The sequence below is a fragment of the Leucopleurus acutus genome, assembly GCF_964270905.1.
Source record: "Leucopleurus acutus genome assembly, chromosome: 5".
Classification (NCBI taxonomy): domain Eukaryota; kingdom Metazoa; phylum Chordata; class Mammalia; order Artiodactyla; family Delphinidae; genus Leucopleurus; species Leucopleurus acutus.
The window spans coordinates 87,232,195-87,252,758 of NC_139147.1; the positions used below are offsets into that span (position 1 = coordinate 87,232,195).

General features: G+C 38.0%; 1 protein-coding gene across 7 annotated transcripts in view; it reads left to right on the plus strand.

The window, feature by feature from the left end:
• Positions 1-7,873: 7,873 nt before the first annotated feature.
• Positions 7,874-20,564, plus strand: part of PEX5L (peroxisomal biogenesis factor 5 like) — a gene marked incomplete at both ends in the record, with an annotated part of 183,943 nt that continues 171,252 nt past the window's right edge. For 4 of the 7 annotated variants that reach the window (XM_082840546.1, XM_082840545.1, XM_082840548.1 and 1 more), the window contains 2 exons: positions 7,874-7,981; positions 9,467-9,538. In XM_082840546.1, the coding sequence (XP_082696672.1) occupies positions 7,889-7,981; positions 9,467-9,538 (165 nt within the window). The remainder of the gene's footprint in view (positions 7,982-9,466; positions 9,539-20,564) is intronic. The other 3 variants (XM_082840542.1, XM_082840543.1, XM_082840544.1) reach the window with 1 other exon arrangement.

Below are 20,564 nucleotides of genomic sequence, written 5' to 3' on the forward strand. Positions count from 1 at the left end.
GATGTCATATTTTCTGAAGACGTCAGGAGTGATCCACTACCTATTACTCTTTTTGTGATTACTATCACATAACTGTATTGACTGAATCTAGCACGCCTAGTGCTAAAAGGTTGATCATGCATCAACATGAAGCAACCCTTGTTCTAAATTAATACGATTTTGTCTAAACAAACTCATGAAGTATTTGAACGTCTGACATTGTCACACGCTCTACCTTGCATCTTCCCAAGTTAAAAAAAAATTGCCTCGTAACTCAAATATACAGTTTCTAGCCATCAGACTCCTTTTTACTTGAGCCAAGGATTCAGAGGATACTTGATCTCAGGTGGTTAGTGACAATACTTTATACAAATAAAACTATGTAAACTTTGCCTTTCATTCTATGCCACTTTATTTTTCCCCTCATTAGCAGTAATACTTTCTATATCAAGCAAGGTGTTAGTTGACGTTTGTCAAAAAGTTGTGTGTGAAGGGCTACATGTCCCCTGGACTCTGCTGTTTTAATCTTTTAACTGATTGTCACATGTCCAGTGGATAAATGAGCTGTCCATGGCCCAGATCTTTCTTGCACCTGTACATCCTGTGGCTTAGAAGAGCTCCCTGCACAAGTAATTGCCCAGAAGCCTTTATCCATGACAAAGATGAATGGGAACCCAGACCTGCCTACCTTCTAGGGATTTCCATGTCTTATCTATAATGTTGTCATCAATGAATTTATAAGCCATTGCAGAAAAGGGATGAACAAAAGAAGCCATCAGGAGACTGATGGAGAAGTGATGAGAACTGTAGTGTTGTGTTAGGATTCCTGAGGTTATCAAGGCCACGGGGGAGAGCCCAGAGGTAAGAGTATTGGGCTATACCTCCAGGGAATATCACTCTCAGGAAGAGGAAAGATATATTCTAAGCTGTTGTGGCTGTGTGTAGATTCATATGAAAAAAAAATCCTCAAGTTATGTTAGCTATAATTTTTAAAAAGCTGGTTACAAGTCAATGAGTCACATAGATGTAGCTTAATGGTAAACAACTTTAACTTTCTGCATAGATTTTCTGGCTGAAGCACAAACTTTGGGTTGACACTTGTCAGAAACAAAATTTCATGGACAAATTTTTCTCAAGCACTGTCATCAGTGTCATCTATGCATCATAGAGGCATAATATACCTGGCAAACAGAATGCTTATAGAGGCAGCAAGTTTTTTCTTTCCTTTTTATTAAAATTAAAAGATTGCTGTTTTCTCTCACAAAGACATGAAATCATCATGTCCAGATCAGTGGTTATAAAGAAGTCATTAGCAGGTGTGCGATGCCAGGTGCACCAACCAAGTGCACCAGTGAGAGGGAAAAGGAGCCACTGGAGAGGCCAGTGATAAGTACTGTTTTTGATTTTGGCATAACACGCTTCTAGCCCCCGTCTGGTAGGGCCAATGCATATAATAACAAGAAATCATGTCAATAAGGATCAGAAGCAGAGCATCAAGTAACAGTTTGAGTTCTAAAGAGCTTATTTCTTATTCTTCTCAAGCTGCAAAAATATAGAATACATAGTTTGTCTTCTTATTAGTTTTTGGGGGGAAAGGAGACTTTTTATGTGATAGTAGTGTTTATTTACCATTTGAGGATCCAAAATAATGGCAGTTCTCTCAGGCCCCTTACCTGTCTTACACCAACAAGCACTCCAGCACTGCTCTTTGAGTGATGACAGGTAAAACTGCCAAATGGGAGTGCTTTTAGTTTCACCTTGCCTTGGAAATAGCGGAAATAGCACCAATACCACATAATGCCAAGAAATCTAGTAGACTGAAATATATATCATTTTTCAATCATCTTCAGCAGGCAGGAAACAATTTTTATATATCAGTCATTACATGATATACCACTGCATTTACAGCTTCAAGAGCCTAGTCTAGAGGAGAGGAGAAAATGATTTTTGTAGAGACAAGAACCTTTCAGATGAAAGAATTGGACTCAGAATTTTCCTGTTAAGTAGGATATCATGTTTTGTTTGTTTTTTTTCTTTGAATGTGGTTTTGTTTGGTTTTAGAAGTGAGGGAGGGTTAAGAAGAGTGTATTTATTGTCCTCAAAGTAATGTGGAACATTGCTGCATCTGACATAACTGAAATGTCAAGTTTAATTTTTTGTTTTCTGCCTACTTAATCTCAATAAACCACCCAAGTACTGTACTATTCCTTAGAGCATATGTAACCCCTCTGAGTAGCCATTAGCCATCTTAGCCCCGCCTGAGTCTTGCTACTTTTGTTGGATGTACCAGAGGTAAATACTTACTGCATAGCCCAGAGTAAAGTGAAGTTATTTTCAGAAAACACTGATGATCAAAGAATATGAAATTAAGGACGACGATTAATATCAACGGGAACTGCCTATCACACCCTGTATTCGTCTCAGAAAATTGAGTTGTTTGATCACTTGTTTTTGACTGAGAGCTATAAAAATCCCAGCCCTTTGATGAGAAATCCTCTTCCCTAATCTTAGTGATAGGACCTATCACTAGCACTAGAAATGCAGTTCGCTGATTTGCTTTTCAAATGAAAGTAATGATTTGCTGTAGGGTTAACACATCCTAAACTTTTAGTGCTCTTATTTTGGAAGCTTACTAAACCAATGGTTTTGCTTTTTGAGTTTTAAAATTAAATTAAGTTAAATAAACCTTGGAGGAAAGAATCTGTAAAACTGTGATAGTATGTACTATATGTACTATACTTTAAAAATAGTATATACTATATGTACTATACTTTCCCAATTAGTCTTAGCCTTAAAATCAGCAGATAGATGGACAGATATGCAAAAAGCAAGTATAGTAAAATGTTAGTGGTAGAATCTAGGTAGTAAGTTTACAGATGCTCACTGTAAAATTCTTGTAACTTTGCTGTATGTTTGATTTCTTATGATAAAATATTGGAAAAGATATGTAAGAAGGTGCATACCTAATACTGAACTTGTGTTCTTGAGAAAATGTCATCGTACAATGACATAAGATTGAGCAACCTTAATGGATATTTATGTTGGAGAATTCTCATCTTTGAAAAACCTGGAAAATAGAAAATATTCTAAGAAGCTTTAAAACTCTTCAGGTTATTTTCCTATAGACCAAGAGCCACTCTAAAGATAGGAAAGGCAGCATTAAGGAGGGTCTTCAAGGCTATAGTGAAAATTATAATATGCATCACTGCCATTTTATTGTTCAACTAGTAAGTAACTGGAATATCTATTTTCCCAATTACACATAGCCTTAAAATCAAAAAATTACTAAATATCTGGTCATATGCATATGACTTAAAACATGGTTTAAAATGCATCAACATATTTGTTGTGCTTACATTTCTTTTTTCACCCAGCAATATACCTTTAGGACAGAGTTTGATTACCATATGTTATGTTTGCTCAAGCCTGGCCCGAAACTAAAAAATTACACCCTGTGGCTATTTTGTTTTGCCATAACATCACAGTTGGTGGGGGGAGAACACAACTGTGAATGTCTTTAAAAAAGAAAAAAAAATAGTTCTTAAAAATGCAAATAATTCTCTGTAATGAATTTCCCCTTCAGAAGGTTGATTTCCTCCATCTATGAGAAAAATAAAAGATCTGCAAATTGTCCTTTTAATTAGTAAGGTGACTACTTTCTATTTAAAAGGTCTGTCCAGGCTTACGTCCTAAATGGAGAAACTCTCAAGCTTTTACTTCAAGTCTTTGGGGAGAAACTCCTCCCTCGTTTTCTGTTTTCTCCTTTCATTGTTTCTTTGGCTCCCACAGCAGTGGTGTTGGTAGATGTGCTGACACTGCGGATCTTTTAAAAAAAGAAGGAACATGGGACCAAAATATCAAAAACTGAAAGCTAATATTATAAGGGAGAGTGAAGAGGAAAGGGACATATTAAATACAATAAACAAAACATCCACTTCGCCATCCTACCACACTGGCCACAAGGGACAGAAGCAATAACTGTACCATGAAACTTACATTTAAAGAAAAAAAAAACTAGTATTTATCCCTCCAGAAACATATTAAAGGAAGGGTAAAGCCCTGACCCAGTCGCTTTTCTGCAAAGTAGACTTAAAATGAGTCTTTTCTATTGGCAATTGTATAGATCTCTCAAGCAATTATATTTTGTTTTCTTTCTTATTATTATTATAAAAGAAATTCATTCTTATTCCAAAAAGAACTGCCAAGTATAAAGAGAACACACAAATCATGCATAATTCCATCACCCAGAGAAAAGGATTTTTAATATTTGGTATATATCCTTCTAGATTTTTCTTATGTAAATATATACCACAAAATTGTAAATTTTGAAAGAGAAACATGCAGTTTTTCTCCAAAAGCACTTTGTTCTTACTTTCTTGCTTCATGAATTATTCCCCTTCACCCTCTGGTATCTACATTTTCACTTTCATTACTGCTCCTTCTTGAACTGTGAACATTCTCAATACCTTTACACAAGGAAATGGGGAAAAACTATAACTTTCCTAGTATTCTCACTCTGTATTTTTTGTCTTTTCACTAGCATTCTTGCTCCTCTTTCTCTCTCGCTCTTTTTTTTTAAGCTGTGGCATAAGAACACTTAAGATGAGATCTACCACCTTAACAAATTTTCCCCTTTCCCTTTTTATTCAAGTTTTCTAAGGGAAAATAAGTCCTCTCTCACCCTTACCACCAATATATTCATTAATTTACTCTAATCTTGGTTCCACCTTCACTAATTCTTCTGTTCCTAACATCCTTGATGACTTCCAAAATGTCAAATACAGTGAAAGTGTGCAGTTCTCCTTATTTAACCTTTCATCAGCATTTGACACCATTTATGACTTGTTTTCCTTGGACTGCATTCTGGTTCTCCTCCTAAACCTATGGCCACTCCTATTCTGCCTCCTTCACTGGGTTCTTTTCTTTGGCCCATTCTTTAAGTGTAATGATTATCCATGACTCCAGCCTTGGTCCTCTTCTCTTCTGACTCTACATTTTCTTTTTTAATGAGTTCGACCACTCCTACAATTTTAATTATCCCCATCAATCCATATGTCTTGCCCTATCTCTCTTCTAAAAATATAGATCCATATAACCAAGCGGCCAGCTGGATCTTTGCACTTGGATGAACTTTCCACAGACACCTAAAACTCAGCAAGTATCTTCTTAGCACACTATGTGCTCCCCCTCTCGCCGATATCCTATTCACCTGGTGGCAACACCATGTAACAGCTGTAACGGTGTAAATAACAACAAAGACATTTCTGAAAATACATGATACAGACCTGACCACTGAAAGAAGTAATATTTGCATTTATTTTGACATCTATAGTCAATCATAAGTTGCATTTGGGACTAATTCATACAATTAGTTCTAAAAAGGGCTGCTAGAGAATTTGATAATTAGGAGGCCATTGGTGACCGTCAAGAATGCAACTATAGTAAATTGCAACCTGATTGTGATTGGTTTAGAAGTGAAGAGAAAGGAAGGAACTATGGCTAGTGAGCACAGACCACTCTTTCAAGCTTGATGGTAAAGAGATAAGAGAGATTAAATGAATGTCATTAGGGGAAAGCAGATGTGAGGAAGTCGTCTTTTAGAACAGGGAAAACTGAGCAGTTTTGCAGGCTGCAGGAAGGAAGGTGGTCGTGAAGAAGGGATTGAAGGTAGGAAAAATAAGAAGATAGGAGCTGAATACTGACAACCACAAAGGGAGTAGGAAGGTCTTTGCTTCTTTTGTGTATATTATTATTCTTCATTAACATTTGCTTAAATAAATTCAGGTCTACTATTTATCACATTGCAGTATTAAATAAGTAATAGTCATAATATTTTTTGTAATTTTATATGCAAACCTTTATATTTATTTTGACATCTATAGTTAGGCAAAAATTGTCATTGAGGCTAATTTGTACAGTTAATTAAATCATGTGTTCCTTTTCCTTTTCAAAACTTCCCTTATATATTCCATTCCTAGTGAGTATGATGAATCCTCTTAATTCAACCCATATACAACTAGTAGCTTTCAGTTAAAACTCTTACTTTTTCATAAACTCATAACTCTTATTCTAAAATGAACATTGGGTACTTCATTTGTCAGGTCTCTATCCCATCAAATTTTATTATTGTTTTGTTACTTACTTGCAAATTTTCCTTATATAATACATTCTATGTCTGTGGCCATATATGGTTTTCCTATACAGTTTCCAAGTTTTATGGTTTATTTAGTTCAAGTGAATAAACCCAGCTTTCTGTTTCACTTTTGTGGAGGTAAATAGGGTCAAGGAGAGCTGGTGGAACATTTACAGAGAGGAAAGATTACCAGTTAGGCTCGATGTTCCTAAGAAAACAAAAGCTCTGATTCAGTGGTATTAAAAAATTTGGCACTACTAAAAAATAACTAGATAGTTTTCCTACCAGTTACTCAGAAAGGGTTCATAATGTGTGAGGGAGAGGGGAGATACTGTGTTTGGAGTTTCAGAGACTGGACACTTATCCTGAGCTGAAAGCTTCTCACAGGGAGGGAGGCATTCTCAGCAAATGATGACTATTTCCTTCCTTTCCTCACTTCTCCCACCTCGAGGTCCTCACTGTTTTAGCTTCACTGCACTGATGCTCCCTCCTCAGCTGCACTGTTTTAGCTCCACTGCACTGACGCTCCCTCCTCAGCTGCACTGTTTTAGCTTCACTGCACTGATGCTTCCTCCTCAGCTGCACATAGGGGAGCAGTGCACAAAATCGGCTCTCCACAAGCAGCATGCTCAGGCTGAGGTGGACAGGGGCCTAACCTTACTGCCTCAGTTGAAATCCTCAGCCCCAGTGGCTGCCAGGGGAGGTGGGCGGAGCACAGGAAGTGATTACCCTCGGGCTTCTCCTCCCACAGAAGCCCTGCCTTCTCACGCTTGGACAGTGGGGAGGTTAGCTTTCTTTCTCCTTCTAGTTCAGTCCTTTGGCTAATGTGAAAGACCACGCAGAAACTATGGAGTTGCTTTTTGTGCTTGACAAAGTGCAGAGATAGAAGACAGGGATTCCCGGCTGGGAGGAGGGAGGAGAGCTGAAGACCCCGGCCTGGGCTGGCTGATCTAAGCAGTCAAAGTGGGAAGCTGAGTGCTTGAAAGAGGATTATACTCGCACTAGAAATAAGCAGTAAGTGAGCGAATAACCATTATGGCTTAGAAAAGGCTTAATCCCCCTGGGTTATGGGGTGAGCTAGAAAATATTGCTTAACTCTAGAGTAAAACTGGAAGGCTTCTGACTCTGTGTACAGTTGTCTGCTGTTTGGAAAGTAGGGGCTTAAGAGCAAGCCCAGAGCCTCCCCCACTCTTGGAAAATGCCAACTTCTACTTAACAATAGTTGGGGATATAATCTCCTTCCCTAGTCTCTTCCTGGTAAAATTTAGTAATAAACCAGATAGGGAGTTGGGATTAAACTGGAAAAGTGGAATCTGGTATTGGCAGAAATGGCGATCTTGAATTACGTTCTGTGAATGCCGACATTGTTATATCTATTAGCAGTGATTTGCTAATCACAAGAAAGTCTGGGGCAGGACATTGAAAAGGGAGAATTGAAAGCTTTGATGACAGAGAAGCTGAGTAGTCCATATGCGTGAGATGAAATATAAAAATGTGTATAATAATAGATGGAGGGGTTTTTTGAGCATTAAACTAGAAAAGCAGTCAGGGAACATATACTTGGATGGATATAAGCTAGAAAAGAAGAAATTTTAGTTTCAATAATTTTTTGTGCAAACCCCAAATTTCACAATGTTTACAAAGTCAAGACAGTGATTCGGGGATACTTCGATTATTGTGGTACATTATAAATACTGCTGCTGGGCAAGATCTGTGGTTCTCTGGTCAGCAAGTTCTGGCAATGAAGCCACGGCCGCTGGTGCAAAGAATTCTGGGATGTCTGACAGTGAAATGGATGGAAAGACCCACATTCCATCTCTACTTAATGTCCTTTTGTCCAGAAGTCGGGTCATGCACATGAGCTACTTGGTAAGTATACAGATCAATATTCAGAAAGGCATTTCTTAATGTTTTGCATTAGAGGGTCTCTGGACAATATCTTATGGCAACCAGTGTACTAAAGCAAAGTGGTAGGAAGGAAGTCCATCTTGATCAAAACCAACCTTGTTCTTTTTGTTTTCCATCAGTCCTGAAATGGAACCTCAAATGAGGACAAGAATAATAATAGAGAGAAATACTGTGGCCATCTGTTCTGTTCTAAGTGGTTAAACTCATTAATATATGAATGAGAATTCAGATTTTATTTATGCATCCTAGTACTTGAAGATTCAGAAAAATATCTTTATTACAGAAAAACAACCCACAAAAATAGGAGGTATGTTTATTGGGGAGGAAATATGGAAATCTGCTTTTAAAATGTTATAGGAGAAAAAACAGACAAGAATCGTTTCCCACAGTATAAAGAAGATTTATGTCATGTTCACTGAAGGTTGTAATTCTTCCCCCAATGAGATGAGGATCCTAATATGGCACAGTAGATAGAAACATAAGAAATATTTTTAATTCCCTTAATTCTAGTTGATATAATTAATACCAAGAGCAAGAATTGCTTTTTTAAAAAATAATAACTTTGGATTATAGCTAATTATGTAGTGAATTTTCTTTTCTTTTTCTTACTGGTCCTCTATGAAGGTACTATGTTTCTGAAATTATGAAGAAGCAACTGTCATTCCAAATGGTATTTCGTTTAACCATTGCACTGGGAGAAAGAAAAAGAAAAGACTCAGACGTATTATCTTTCTCCTGTAACACAACAGTAAAATGGTTGTAATGATCTATGTCCTTTTCTAACTTATGAAGTTATGAACTTTTGCTATGGGGAAGATAGATGGGGGAAAATGCCAATAAAGTACATTTTTTAAAATGGTCCGTACCCTACCAACTTTTCAAACTACCTAATTTTGAAAATTATTTTACTTATCTTTTTAAAATTATTTCTGAGTTGTTTTGCCAATGTTAGTTTTCATCACATTTATAGGCAAATACAGAAAATCTGAAGATTCGTTACCTGAGTGGTGTTATTCTTACTTAGTCTTAAAAATATATAAAGGATTAAAATAAAACATTTAATAGTTGAAATCTTAAGCATAATATAATCACTAAATGCAGTTTCAGTCTTTAAGAAAAATGTGCTGGGACTCTTTAAGGAGTTGCTTATTTATCTCGAATTATTAAAGAATCTTTCCTAAAAATATACAATTGAAGAAAGAAAGGAAGCATAACAATATTCAGAGAAGGATTAAAAGTATAATTTGGATGGGAGAGGCTAAGCAGAAGCCAGCAGTTTAATAAAGATATTTTCTGTTGTCCATGAGAGATTGGCATAAAGAATGATGTATTATGACTAGTGAACAATGCTAAGAAAAGACTTTTATCTTTAAAAAATATTAAGTGGGAATTAACATTATTAATGGAAAGAAACTAAATGATCATTTAAAATTATTCTTTCACAAGAAAAGTAAAGAAAAAGGATATGGAAAACTAAGCAGTGATGAAGACCTGAAAATAATTGTTGATCAAAAGCAGGTAAGTGAATGCTTACATACATTTTCTAATGTTGCATTGTAGATTTTTGACAACTGAAGCCCTTTGAGCTTTCAGCCCTGCCCTGGAAGCTATATTAGCTTAGCTCATCTAACTGAGGCCTGCATAATAAGATAGATTTTGAAAGCAGCTAAGCCTCCCTGTCTAACGCCTCTGATGCACTGACTTCTGCATGATGTCAACATGTATGTCCTGTATGTAAGAATGATGAAAAATAAAGCAGAGCAAGATAAGAGAATTTTTGGAAATTAAAAGCCCCACTTGAAAAATGAAATCAGTACAATGATAATTTGTTGGAAAAAAATATTTAAATAAGAACCAGAAAGTAAATTATTTTGAAAACGAGAAATGCTACTAGTAGTGTAAGACAATAAATATAAGTTAAGAGGACAGGGATATAAGACTTTAAAAAACTGAGAAGTTTAAACATATTGCCCAATTTACTTTCTCAGATTGTCTGCAGTAAATTTAGAGACTTTTTTTAAAAACAAACAAAAAAAGAAGCTATTTAATATTCTTTAATACTGCCTGTGATTTGAGAAACATCTAGCTTATATTTCCTATGGGCCCATAAGGTGAAATGAAAACTGCTTAATATACCATAAACAATGACAGGTAATGGAAGGTATCCAGCTCGTGCCACTGAATTGGCATTAGCCCTTAACGTCTTTGTTAATTATCAGGGAGACAAGATAACTGCACATCTATTTCATGTGTAAGTGGCTCTGATTCCGATGTAAGCTCAGGTGGAGACAGAGAAATAATTCAAAGGAATCTGAGCAGATGAAGAAGTTAGAAGGCAGTCAGCAAGTTACAGAAAGCCAAGTTGAATTTAGACAGTTTCCTAATCAATCATGCAGTCTGTTTTGCATCGTGGTGATTGCATTAAAGGAGCCATTGTGTCTATTTCTGAAAAAAGGAAAAATGACCATCAGAAGATAGCAGCCAGAAACAATTAACTTATTAGGCCTGGAATAATTAAGGTAACTGAAGTGGTCTTCTGGGGAAAACTGAACAAAGCATCTCCCCAGGAGGTGCAGAGTATGTCCATACTACAGGGTTCATTCAAACTACCTTCAAGTTTTTCTTGCCTTATCTTCACTCTCCTCCTGCTCCTGAGTAAACCAGGGTGGAAGAGTGTTGGATATGGCCCTATGTTTCTACTCAGCGCCAAATTGTCAGTTCGGTTAATAAGATAAGTGGGACTGGAGCCTGAGTGCTCTGCTGGGCTATTAGCTATCATTTTAACTATGCCAGATTAATTACTTGGGGTGTGTGATCTCCATCTCCCATAGATCCTGTGCTGTAGACTAGCATTCTGATGAAAGGACTGGACCTCCCTGGCAAATGAACTAGTAAAATACAATTGAGTATATTATGAGAACATATATACCTATAAATTTCTCTATTAAAATTAAAAGTTTTACTTTTTATTTCTTCTTTAATCATGTAGAAGTTAAATTCCTACTGTTTTTGTACTTCTTTACTATCATTCTATCCCCAAAGCTGCTTTTGTTTTCTTTCTTTCTTTTCTTTAGTTTTTCCTAAAGCTTCTTTTTGTTTTAAGTGAATTTGGGGATTCAGAAAAGGGAGTCATTGTTCTTTTATTCTCGTGGCACTTTTCACAAAATTTATATTGTTGTGCCTAAACACATTTTATTAACTGTTTAGCAATCTTTTAAAAAAGAGAATGCACTTTCCTGCTTCTTCAGAAAATAACACTTTTCTTGTCTGGATCAAATGAGGGAGGATTCAGTTTCTCAGTCACTGTTGTCTCTGTAGTTATCATGTTTCCTCCGGTGCCGTTGGACCAGTTGGCACCAGTTGGCAGTGACCCAGCTTTGCTGAGTCATTCATGTCAAAACATGTCTCAAAAGATGAGTAATTATGAATATGAGTTGGCTTTGGTGTTTGCTGTTGGCAGTAAGAGTAGTCCTTCCTTTTGGGGAAGGTTTATTCGGTGTTGATGTAATGAACAAATCCTAGGTAGAAACAATGACAGCGTTGACATCTCGAAGAAAAATATTTGGGAAAACACTCTAATTAGTCTTTATAACACTACAAAAAAATTCTTCCTAAGTTTAAGAGATCAACTTTAAAAGTGTATGTGTGTTTATGTGTGGATGTGGTAAGACACTTTTTTCTAATAGTGCTTCATCTCACAGTTGTTATATATATTTTGGCAGGGGGGAAGGAATCTTTATGTTCAATTTAGTCTTCCTGTGTCTTTTCAGAAACATGGTAGAAATTTGTTAGTCAATCTTCATATAATTGCAAAAAGCTTTAAATAAAATAGTTGGAGTGCTGTGAAGGGCAGAAGTCTACTAAGCTCATTTAATCTGTCATTCAGAAGCTGTTGCTCTACAAATGCTGTGCAAGCTATATGCCGTTTTATCAGTCCTGTGATTTGCCAGTCTTGTACTTCCACAGAAAGCCCACAATTTTGCTTATGTAAGCAAATTAATAGCAGAAGCAGCCCAGAGTATGAGGATTTTGTTCACTCTGGCTGACCACATTCAAGGGGGTAAAAGGTGATTTCTATGTTATTTCTACATAAGAAAAAGTAATTTTGGAAATGTGTAAGGTTTTCTTCTAAAAGGCAATATTGTGCTTCTCTTTTTGTGAAATTTTAGTGGCAAGATTTATTTGAGATACACATGAAAACATTCCAGAGAATTCTTAGATTAGTGTTGATGTCCTAAAGTAATAGGAGCTGCCATATAATATGTAATCACACACCCACACACTTCTATAGTCATTTAAATATAAATGTATCACATTGGCATTGAAGTCCATATTCTCCAAAAATCCCTAGAGTTTTCAAATTTCAAGCGTAGGAAAGTAATCAAAGGAAGCATTAGAAAAAAATCTTTATACCTCTAAAACCCAGACATTTGATATAAATATATACAGATATTTCATTATGTGTATAATTATATAACATATATAATAGACATATATACAGTTATTATATACATATAATTATAATAAAATATATAAAATTAGTTCTATATTTGGCTTTCTAGAATAAATACATATTTAAAAGAAATTTTAAATATGGATTTTGGATTATTCTTATTATTTATTAAAATATTCTTTCCTGACTGGAAGGGGGTGCATCTTGTTTAGGAATAGATTTCATGTACAAATGAATTTTCTTTGAAGTTGCTGAGATATCAGGGGTGGGAGTGGGGGAGTAGATGGTCAAGTACCTTGAGTAAGTGATTAAAAACATTAGCCACTTTGAATAAATTATAAATTAATTCTATTTTAAATTACTATTTTTAATTAGAATAGAGTCAGTTTAACTCAAGGTTTGTGATATGTTCACCAAGATAGCTTTTTTTCTAAAATGTTTTCAAATTCCAAGCAGACTTAAAGGAGGTAACCAAGGCTGACACAAAATTATAGAATATTATCACTATAAAGGGGATACACTTGTAGGTTCAAGCATTTTTCAAAATAGTTTTCACAGTATGTCGTAGATTTAGTTGCCTGTAGGACTCAGAGTTGCAGCTGCATATCTTTCAGTGCAATAAGGTGGGGAAATGTCAAATGTCAACCCATGACAAAGGGAACAAGTGTATATGGACCAGAACCATGGTTCTCAAGTTTTAGCAGCCTCAGAATCCTCTACAGGGCTTCTCAGAACACAGATTGCTGGGCCCCACCCACCCCCAGAGTTTCTGATTCTGCAGGTCGAGAGGTAGGGCCCAAGAATTTGGATTTCTAAGTCCTCAGTTCCCACTGCTGGTCCCAGACCATACTTTGAGAATGGCCGGGTCAAAGGAGATAACTCTTGCAGTTCTAAAGAGAAAAAGCATACGTATGACCTGTGATAAATTTGACATTCTTCAACTGGGCATTACCTGGAAACCTAAAAACTAGAATTCATAGACATCCAGTATAATGATGCTGAAAACAAGAAAATCACGGACATTTACAACTAAAGGTGCCTTAAAGACCCAGGTTTGCATCTGACTGAATTCCACTTAGTAGCCTTGTGTTCTTGTGGTAGTCTTGTGATTTGAGGTGTTTCCTTATTTGTAAAATACTACTCTTCTCTTCCCAGCTCTTAGAGTTTCTCTAAGAAGATGAATTTATAACCATTATGTCATTTTAAGTAGCTAGTCATCACCACCTATTAGTCTGCTTGGCCTGCCATACAAAATATCATAGACTGGGTGGCTTAAACAACACAGATTTCTTTCTCACAGCTCTGGTGGCTAGAAGGTCCAAGATAAACAGACTGGCATGGTTGGTTTCTGGCGAAGGCTCTCTTCCTGACCCGTAGATAACCAACTTCTCACTTTATCCTCACATCCTCATATGGCAGAGAGAGAGAGAGAGAGAGCTCTGGTGTGTCTTCCTCTTTTTAGGGCCCCATCCTTGAGGCATCATTTAACCATTATCACCTCCTTGTAGGCCTGTCTCCAAATACAGACACATTAAGGGTTAGGGCTTCAACATATGAATTTGGAGGGGACACAAACATTCAGTCCATAACACCACCACACAACCCCAATTCAGCAGACAGGAACATTGAGATCTAGAAAGGTGAATCGAGTTTCCCCCGAGTCCCTGCTTAGGTACACAGAGAGGACTGGAAGCCAGCCTTCCCTCCCAATGTGCAAGCCAGTACACCATCTATCATCCTATATAGCTCTCTGCGGTCGCCCATTACTGGTCATCCCATAGGTGGGCATTAAGAAGCTGTTTTGCTTCAGTGCTCTAATTATATAAAATAACCGTCTACTAGGAAGTATCGTAATTGGCCAGTATTTATTTATTGAACCCTCACAGGGATAATCTTTTCCACAAACACTCCTTCATAGTTTACTTCCCTCTTGGCCCCTATAGCTTATTAGGAGAGAAAAGTCCTTCAAAACAAATGTGCACAAAATTAGAGCTGAAGGGTGGTTGTTGCCATCCACTCACCCTTCCCGTCCCTACACAGCCTCCTCCAAGAGGGCCTTGACCAGACGTGAGAAGTACCATGGGGAGAGACAACATATGCCTTTCTTAGCCCAAAACCCTTGTGAGAGTCTCCTTTTAAATTTGTAGGAGAAGCCCGAGGAGAAAGCAATGGAAACTAGAATTTCTGTGATTTTTCTCTAAAGAAAAAGAAGAGACAAAGTATCGCCACCCCCTTGTGTTTCCAGTAGCACATAAGCATTTGAGTAGGATTGTAATTTTATCCTAGTGGTCATTGTGGGAATGTATCCTAAAGAGGAAAATATAGGCCAACGTAAAAGAAAAATGGAAGAATGAGAAAAACAGATTAACAGGAAAAGATACTGAGCTTCCTTCTGCTACCAGTTAGTGTGGTCATACCACCATCTAAGCAGCTGACCTGATTCTCGGACTCATAAATAGTAAAAGGAATGGGGGTGATATGTATCACTGCCTTGTTGTACTCAGCACCATCTGGCCAGTGCTTTTTTTTGCCATGTCAATATGGTGACTTAATTTAAATATAAGTCATATCCCATTTACCTCTGAGAAGGCTCATAAAGCCTGAGACCCTGTCTCTTGGTGTCATGTATAACACTCTCCCTGGGTACCTTCTTGGAACCCCATGTTGGTCACCAAGAACAGAAACCCCCTTTAGACTTGCAGAAAAGAAACAAGCTGGGCAGCCTGGAGATTCTGAAGCAGGATACAGTGAGACGCTGGAAGGACCACACACATTATGCCGTTGTGGTTGCCCCCATTATGCTCACAGCAGACATAGGCTCATTAGCATTTTCCTCGGAAAGATTGATAGATAAGAAATGGTTCAGTGAAAATAAGCCATATTTAGGTGTGATGAGAGAGGCCAAAGCTTTTCAAATTTGCTATCTATCTGAAATCAGCATTGGAGTAAACAGAGATTCACTACTGTAGTCCAATCAGTGCCATCTTGTCAGCAAAGCTATTTATCATCAATAAATGTACAAGGCAAGGGGAAAGTTTTGCACAAGGTTAAATAGAAAAATTACTGGGATAAAGGCATTTTTACCCATCTTTTATTCCTAAATATTACCTATTTGTGTCAAGTAATATGAAAATAGTTCTGAGTTACTGGTAATTGAGAAGGGGGTGAGGGGTGGAAATCACAGTAATGCAAAATATCTTACTTTATTTTTCCTTGTAAACTCACAATGCTGAGAGGTTTCTTTGGTTTTTTGAATTGATGCATTTCAATTTAGTATACTGATACCCCTAGGCATCACCTCTGACTCTAGGAAAAACAGAAAGGGCAGACCTAATATCTTAATTTCAGAGTCTTCTGACAGATTACTGAGATCTGAAGATAGAAGGCAAAAAAATGTAGAGGGTCGCTCTTTATAGAGTGACACAGGGGCAGGCAGGAGACACCTGAAATGAATGAAGTAGGAGGCCATCGTCCTAGTTTCTAGTCTTGGCTATGCCGCTTACTAAGCGGAAGACCTTGGAGTGAGCAATTTAAGTTCTCTGAGTTTCTGTTTCTTCATCTGTGAAGTGGAATAATACCATCTGGCTCAGATGTCTGTTGTGAGGTTCAAATGGGGATGCGCCTCTGAAGAGCCTTGTGTCCAGCTCAGCCTCCTTTGGTCAGAACCAAGTCTAGAATCCGGGACCACTGCTATTTTGTCTCATGCTCTTTCCATCAGCAGCTCACACTTCCTGAACGTTGAGTTGGTTGTTGCGTCACATTTTCACTTTGCTTATTCCCACTGTTTTCCTAGTAAGCAGTTTGCATGCCTTCTGTAAGATACTGTCAGTTACTCTAGTCTGGTGCCCTTTCGGGGCTCCTGGCTCCTCTGCCACTGCTCGTGTTGGCCATTGTGAATATAGCAAAGTTGTTACACAGTGGTTAAGAGGAAGGCTTTCACAGTCAGGAATCTGAATGAAAACTGGCTACAGCCATGTAGTAGCTATATTACCTTGGGAAAATTAACCAGCCTCTCTGAGCCTCAGGCTGCTCTGCTATAAAATGAGGAAAATTCTATCTACTTCATAAAGTAGTTGTTAGGATAAATAAGTTGCTGTAAACAAAGGCTTAGCAAAGTTCATGGCATGAAGTAAGTGCTTTGTACATGTCAGGTACTGGGGTGGGTGAGTGGTGGGAGTTGACGGTAAAAGCCTTAGATTTAGCAGGTATAGAATCCCCTTGGATTTCTTCAGGACTGAGTTACAATTCTAAACAATAAAGTCTATTCTGAGGTCATAGATACACATGTCTCCTTGGATCAACCAAGTACAGAAATGAGGGGAACAGACTGTGTGTAAGAAAAATAGGGAGTGAGGAGGACAGTGGCTAATGTCACAAGCTGGCCCCTCTAGAAGAAGCAGCACCTACCAGCCCCAGCTGATTGCCATCTTGTTGAAAAATGGGCTCAGGATCACCACATATACTCATTTTTCAAGAGAAGCAATTAATCTGCTGCTTTTTAAATGTTTACAACCAGTTTTTAAATTTTATAGCAATGTGTAGTCAAACAAAATAGTGTGGTTCTGTATACAGCCCTGGGGTTCCAGTTTGTGACCTGTTACACTCATGAGACTCTAAGATCAAAGGAGAGTAGGATGCCGACATGGGCCCAAGTGGGCCTCTGCTCTCCCCGTTTCTCTCCTGCTTTACACCCTCTCCCTTGAAAACTAACCTAACCTGGTTGTCGATCTGATTAAAACAATAGACATTAAGATATAATTGTCAGGGCTTCCCTGGTGGCACAGTCGTTAAGAATCCGCCTGCCAATGCAGGGGACATGGGTTCGAGCCCTGGTCCGGGAAGATCCCACATGCTGCGGAGCAACTAAGCCCGTGAGCCACAACTACTGAAGCCCACGCACCTAGAGCCTGTGCTCCGAAACAAGAGAAGCCACCGCAGTGAGAAGCCCATGCACCGCAACAGAGTAGCCCCTGCTCACCACAACTAGAGAAAGCCCGCGCGCAGCAACGAAGACCCAACACAGCCAAAAATAAATAACTTAAATAAATAAATAAATAAAAAGATGTAATTGTCAGATGCTCTTCAGTCCCCCGGAGGTTCAAGTACCTCAAAAGGGAACTTGTTACCTAAAATGTAAAAAATCCCCATTTGATAAAATGAGTAGGTCAGATATTTGTAAGTGGAGAAAGTATTGCTGATAGTTCCTATTCAGGACTTTTACTACCTCCTAGTCTTACCAACTTAGCAACTCAGAGAGTAAACAAGGTACCCGCCTTGCAGAGTAGCAAGTACCCAGCTTTCCTCCACCAGTCCCTCTTCCCCAATTTTGCAAACAGTAATGCAATCCACAGGGCTCAGTGAAAAACTGTAACCACTGAAAAAGAGAGACCATGAGTTACCACTTCAAGTTCAACAAATATCTTAAATGCCATTATATATCTTTATTTTAAGATATTAATGTACAGCCTATGTTCATTAGATGCAGCATAAAAAACTGGACTTTCAGACTGGAAAAGTAATTTTCAAATAGCCCATTTTTTTAATCTAATGGGGAAAAGTGCTGGCAGCATGTTTAGTCACTGAGAAAAATAAATGCAAAGTTGAAATGACGTGAGCTGACATGCTGAATGTAAAAATGATGTGATATATGAAAATAACAGGCCGGGACAGTAATGCTTAAACTCAGCCATTTGGAACACAACTTGAAAATAAGCCATTCACCCTTTCACTGTGGAAGGTTTGTTGTGCTTTTACTGGTTTTGTGTTTGGGGAATTTGTTTTGTTTTGTTGGTGCTGGTGTTGTTTTAAGTAGATTCATCTGGTCAGTCTGAGAACTGTAGACATTAGAGCTGGAAGGAATTTCAGAAGATAATCTAATCCAGTGGTTTTAAAACTGTGCTCCGTGGACCCCGTTCCCAGCCACTTTGAACAGAGGAGGGGGTTCATGCGCGTGGCGTCACCCCTTAGAGAGTAAGTTGGCCCCAGGTGCGCAGACAAGCTTTGGGTGATGAAAGGGCACTGCTGCTAAGAAGTTTGATTATATTGGTTCTACTTCAACCAGAATAAGTTGAGTCTTAGATAGGGAAGTAGCTTGACTGTGTCACTAGGTTATTTTGTATCACAGGGACTATTAGAATTCGGGTCTGCAGCCTCTCGTCCTGGCTTCATTCATCTATCCCTATAACTGCCTTCCTAAATTCAACTTCTCCTTAGCCTTTCTTCCAAACTCCCTCATGCTGGTAAGCTAGGCATACCAGTCAATCCAGAGAAATCACTTGAGAGGAGTGTGTCTTTCAAGTGCACAGCTAACTCTATTAAATTTGTCTGATAAGCTTTTATGAAAGGATGTTTATATGAGATGCTTCCTACTTCATAACGAGGTTCTCACAAACTTTGTGACAACTTCCCAGTTTTAAAAGTGGAATTTGAATCTCCTAAGATGCCCCTAATGAGCTTAGCAGAGTGTTTCCTCCACGTTGAAGCAGAGGGCTTTTCCACAGCTCATCTCCCAGGTCTTCTGCACCTGGATCAACTTATCATCTCCCTTTCAATTGGCCTTGGGGATTGTGAGCCCGGCCCACAGTTCAGCATCTAGCTGCCTAGTCGGTCCATTCTGAACGGGTTGCCAGCGCTTTGTCTAATGAACCTTGCCTGTGACTCACTGGTTACTGATTCCATCAGTGTCTATTGTCATAAGGGCTTCGAAAAACAGTTGTGGGTGGAAATATTTATACTGAAAAGATTTATGTTACAAATTCAAAATCTGATAAATAAAAATGACTAAGGAACAGAAAGACTGTACAATGTTTTTTGTTGTTGGTTTTTTTTTTTTTTTTTTGATACTTAAACAGCAGAGAGAGTTCAGAGAGTAGACTTCCCTTCCTCTCTTCTGACTTTGGACCTAGAGGCCTGTGCTCTGCCATTGCCCTGACCTTGTCACTTCTGTGGTTGTGCTTTTATTTCTCTCCCATCCAGGCTTTGCAGTACATGTCTTTTCCTTTCTGCTCAGCCCCACTCTCTGATCCCCGCCTTTGGAATGTGTCTCTTATTCTGGCACTGCATCTATAATGTTTGACAGAAACACAATTCTTGCAAACCTGCTTATTTTTTTTTTAATGCTCCATTGCTTCCTTCTCTTTCTTCAAAACAACTCTATAATTCTGTCATTTCCATTTTTAGTCATTAATTTTTCACATGGTCTACCCCCAGACAGGGTGAGTACCACTTCCTTCCTATCTTGTGATCTACGAAAAACACATGCACACACAAATCATCATTCAATACAATTGTTATTTATTCCTCATCATAGTATTTTTTGCCCAAATGATCTCATTCTTGAAATATATGAATAAGTGACTTATTAAAGAAATGGTGAGAGAATGTACCATCTCGGCTTTGTGCTAGAGGTTCTGAATAGAAAGAAATGTTCATTCATCACTCTTTTCTAACTAAATTATCTCATTTGTATAATTAATGAATAATTAATGAATTCTTGTAGAAAAACACTAAGCATGGAAGTAGTTTTCTTCCAGTCAAAGGTTGTCCAGTTATCACTTCCTTACACTCTCAGCTTTTATCTTTAAACTTTAAATGTGTCCCCAAAATTGACCCATTAATTTCTGTGAACTATGGGAATAGCTTCTGACAAAGAAATGAGTGATGGTGCATCAGCTGATGGATTTTTTAAATCAAGTTGTTTAGTACAGAATAAAACAAATTGAAGCTTACAAACATGCTTAGTTATTCTTAAACTTTTAAGCTAAAGATATAAAACCTTAGGAACTCTGCATTTTAAAAAAAAATGGAAGAAATTTGTCTTTCACTAAATGAATGAGCAATCTTACCCTTTCATCCAGACTCCAAGGAACTTGATTTAAAATCCTTCCATTGTGGTTTTATGAACCACAGTAGCCGTACAAGACATGCATGGACCCCAACACTGCTTGGGTTACAGGTGACAGACACTCAAGACACAGAGAGAAGTGATGCTTCTCGCTGCCTCCCACATATTACACAGACTCCTCAGTTGGGCTTGCAGGCCGGGGATGGTCCAGTCCCTGACTACCCTGTTATCCTTCTCCATGCCCCATT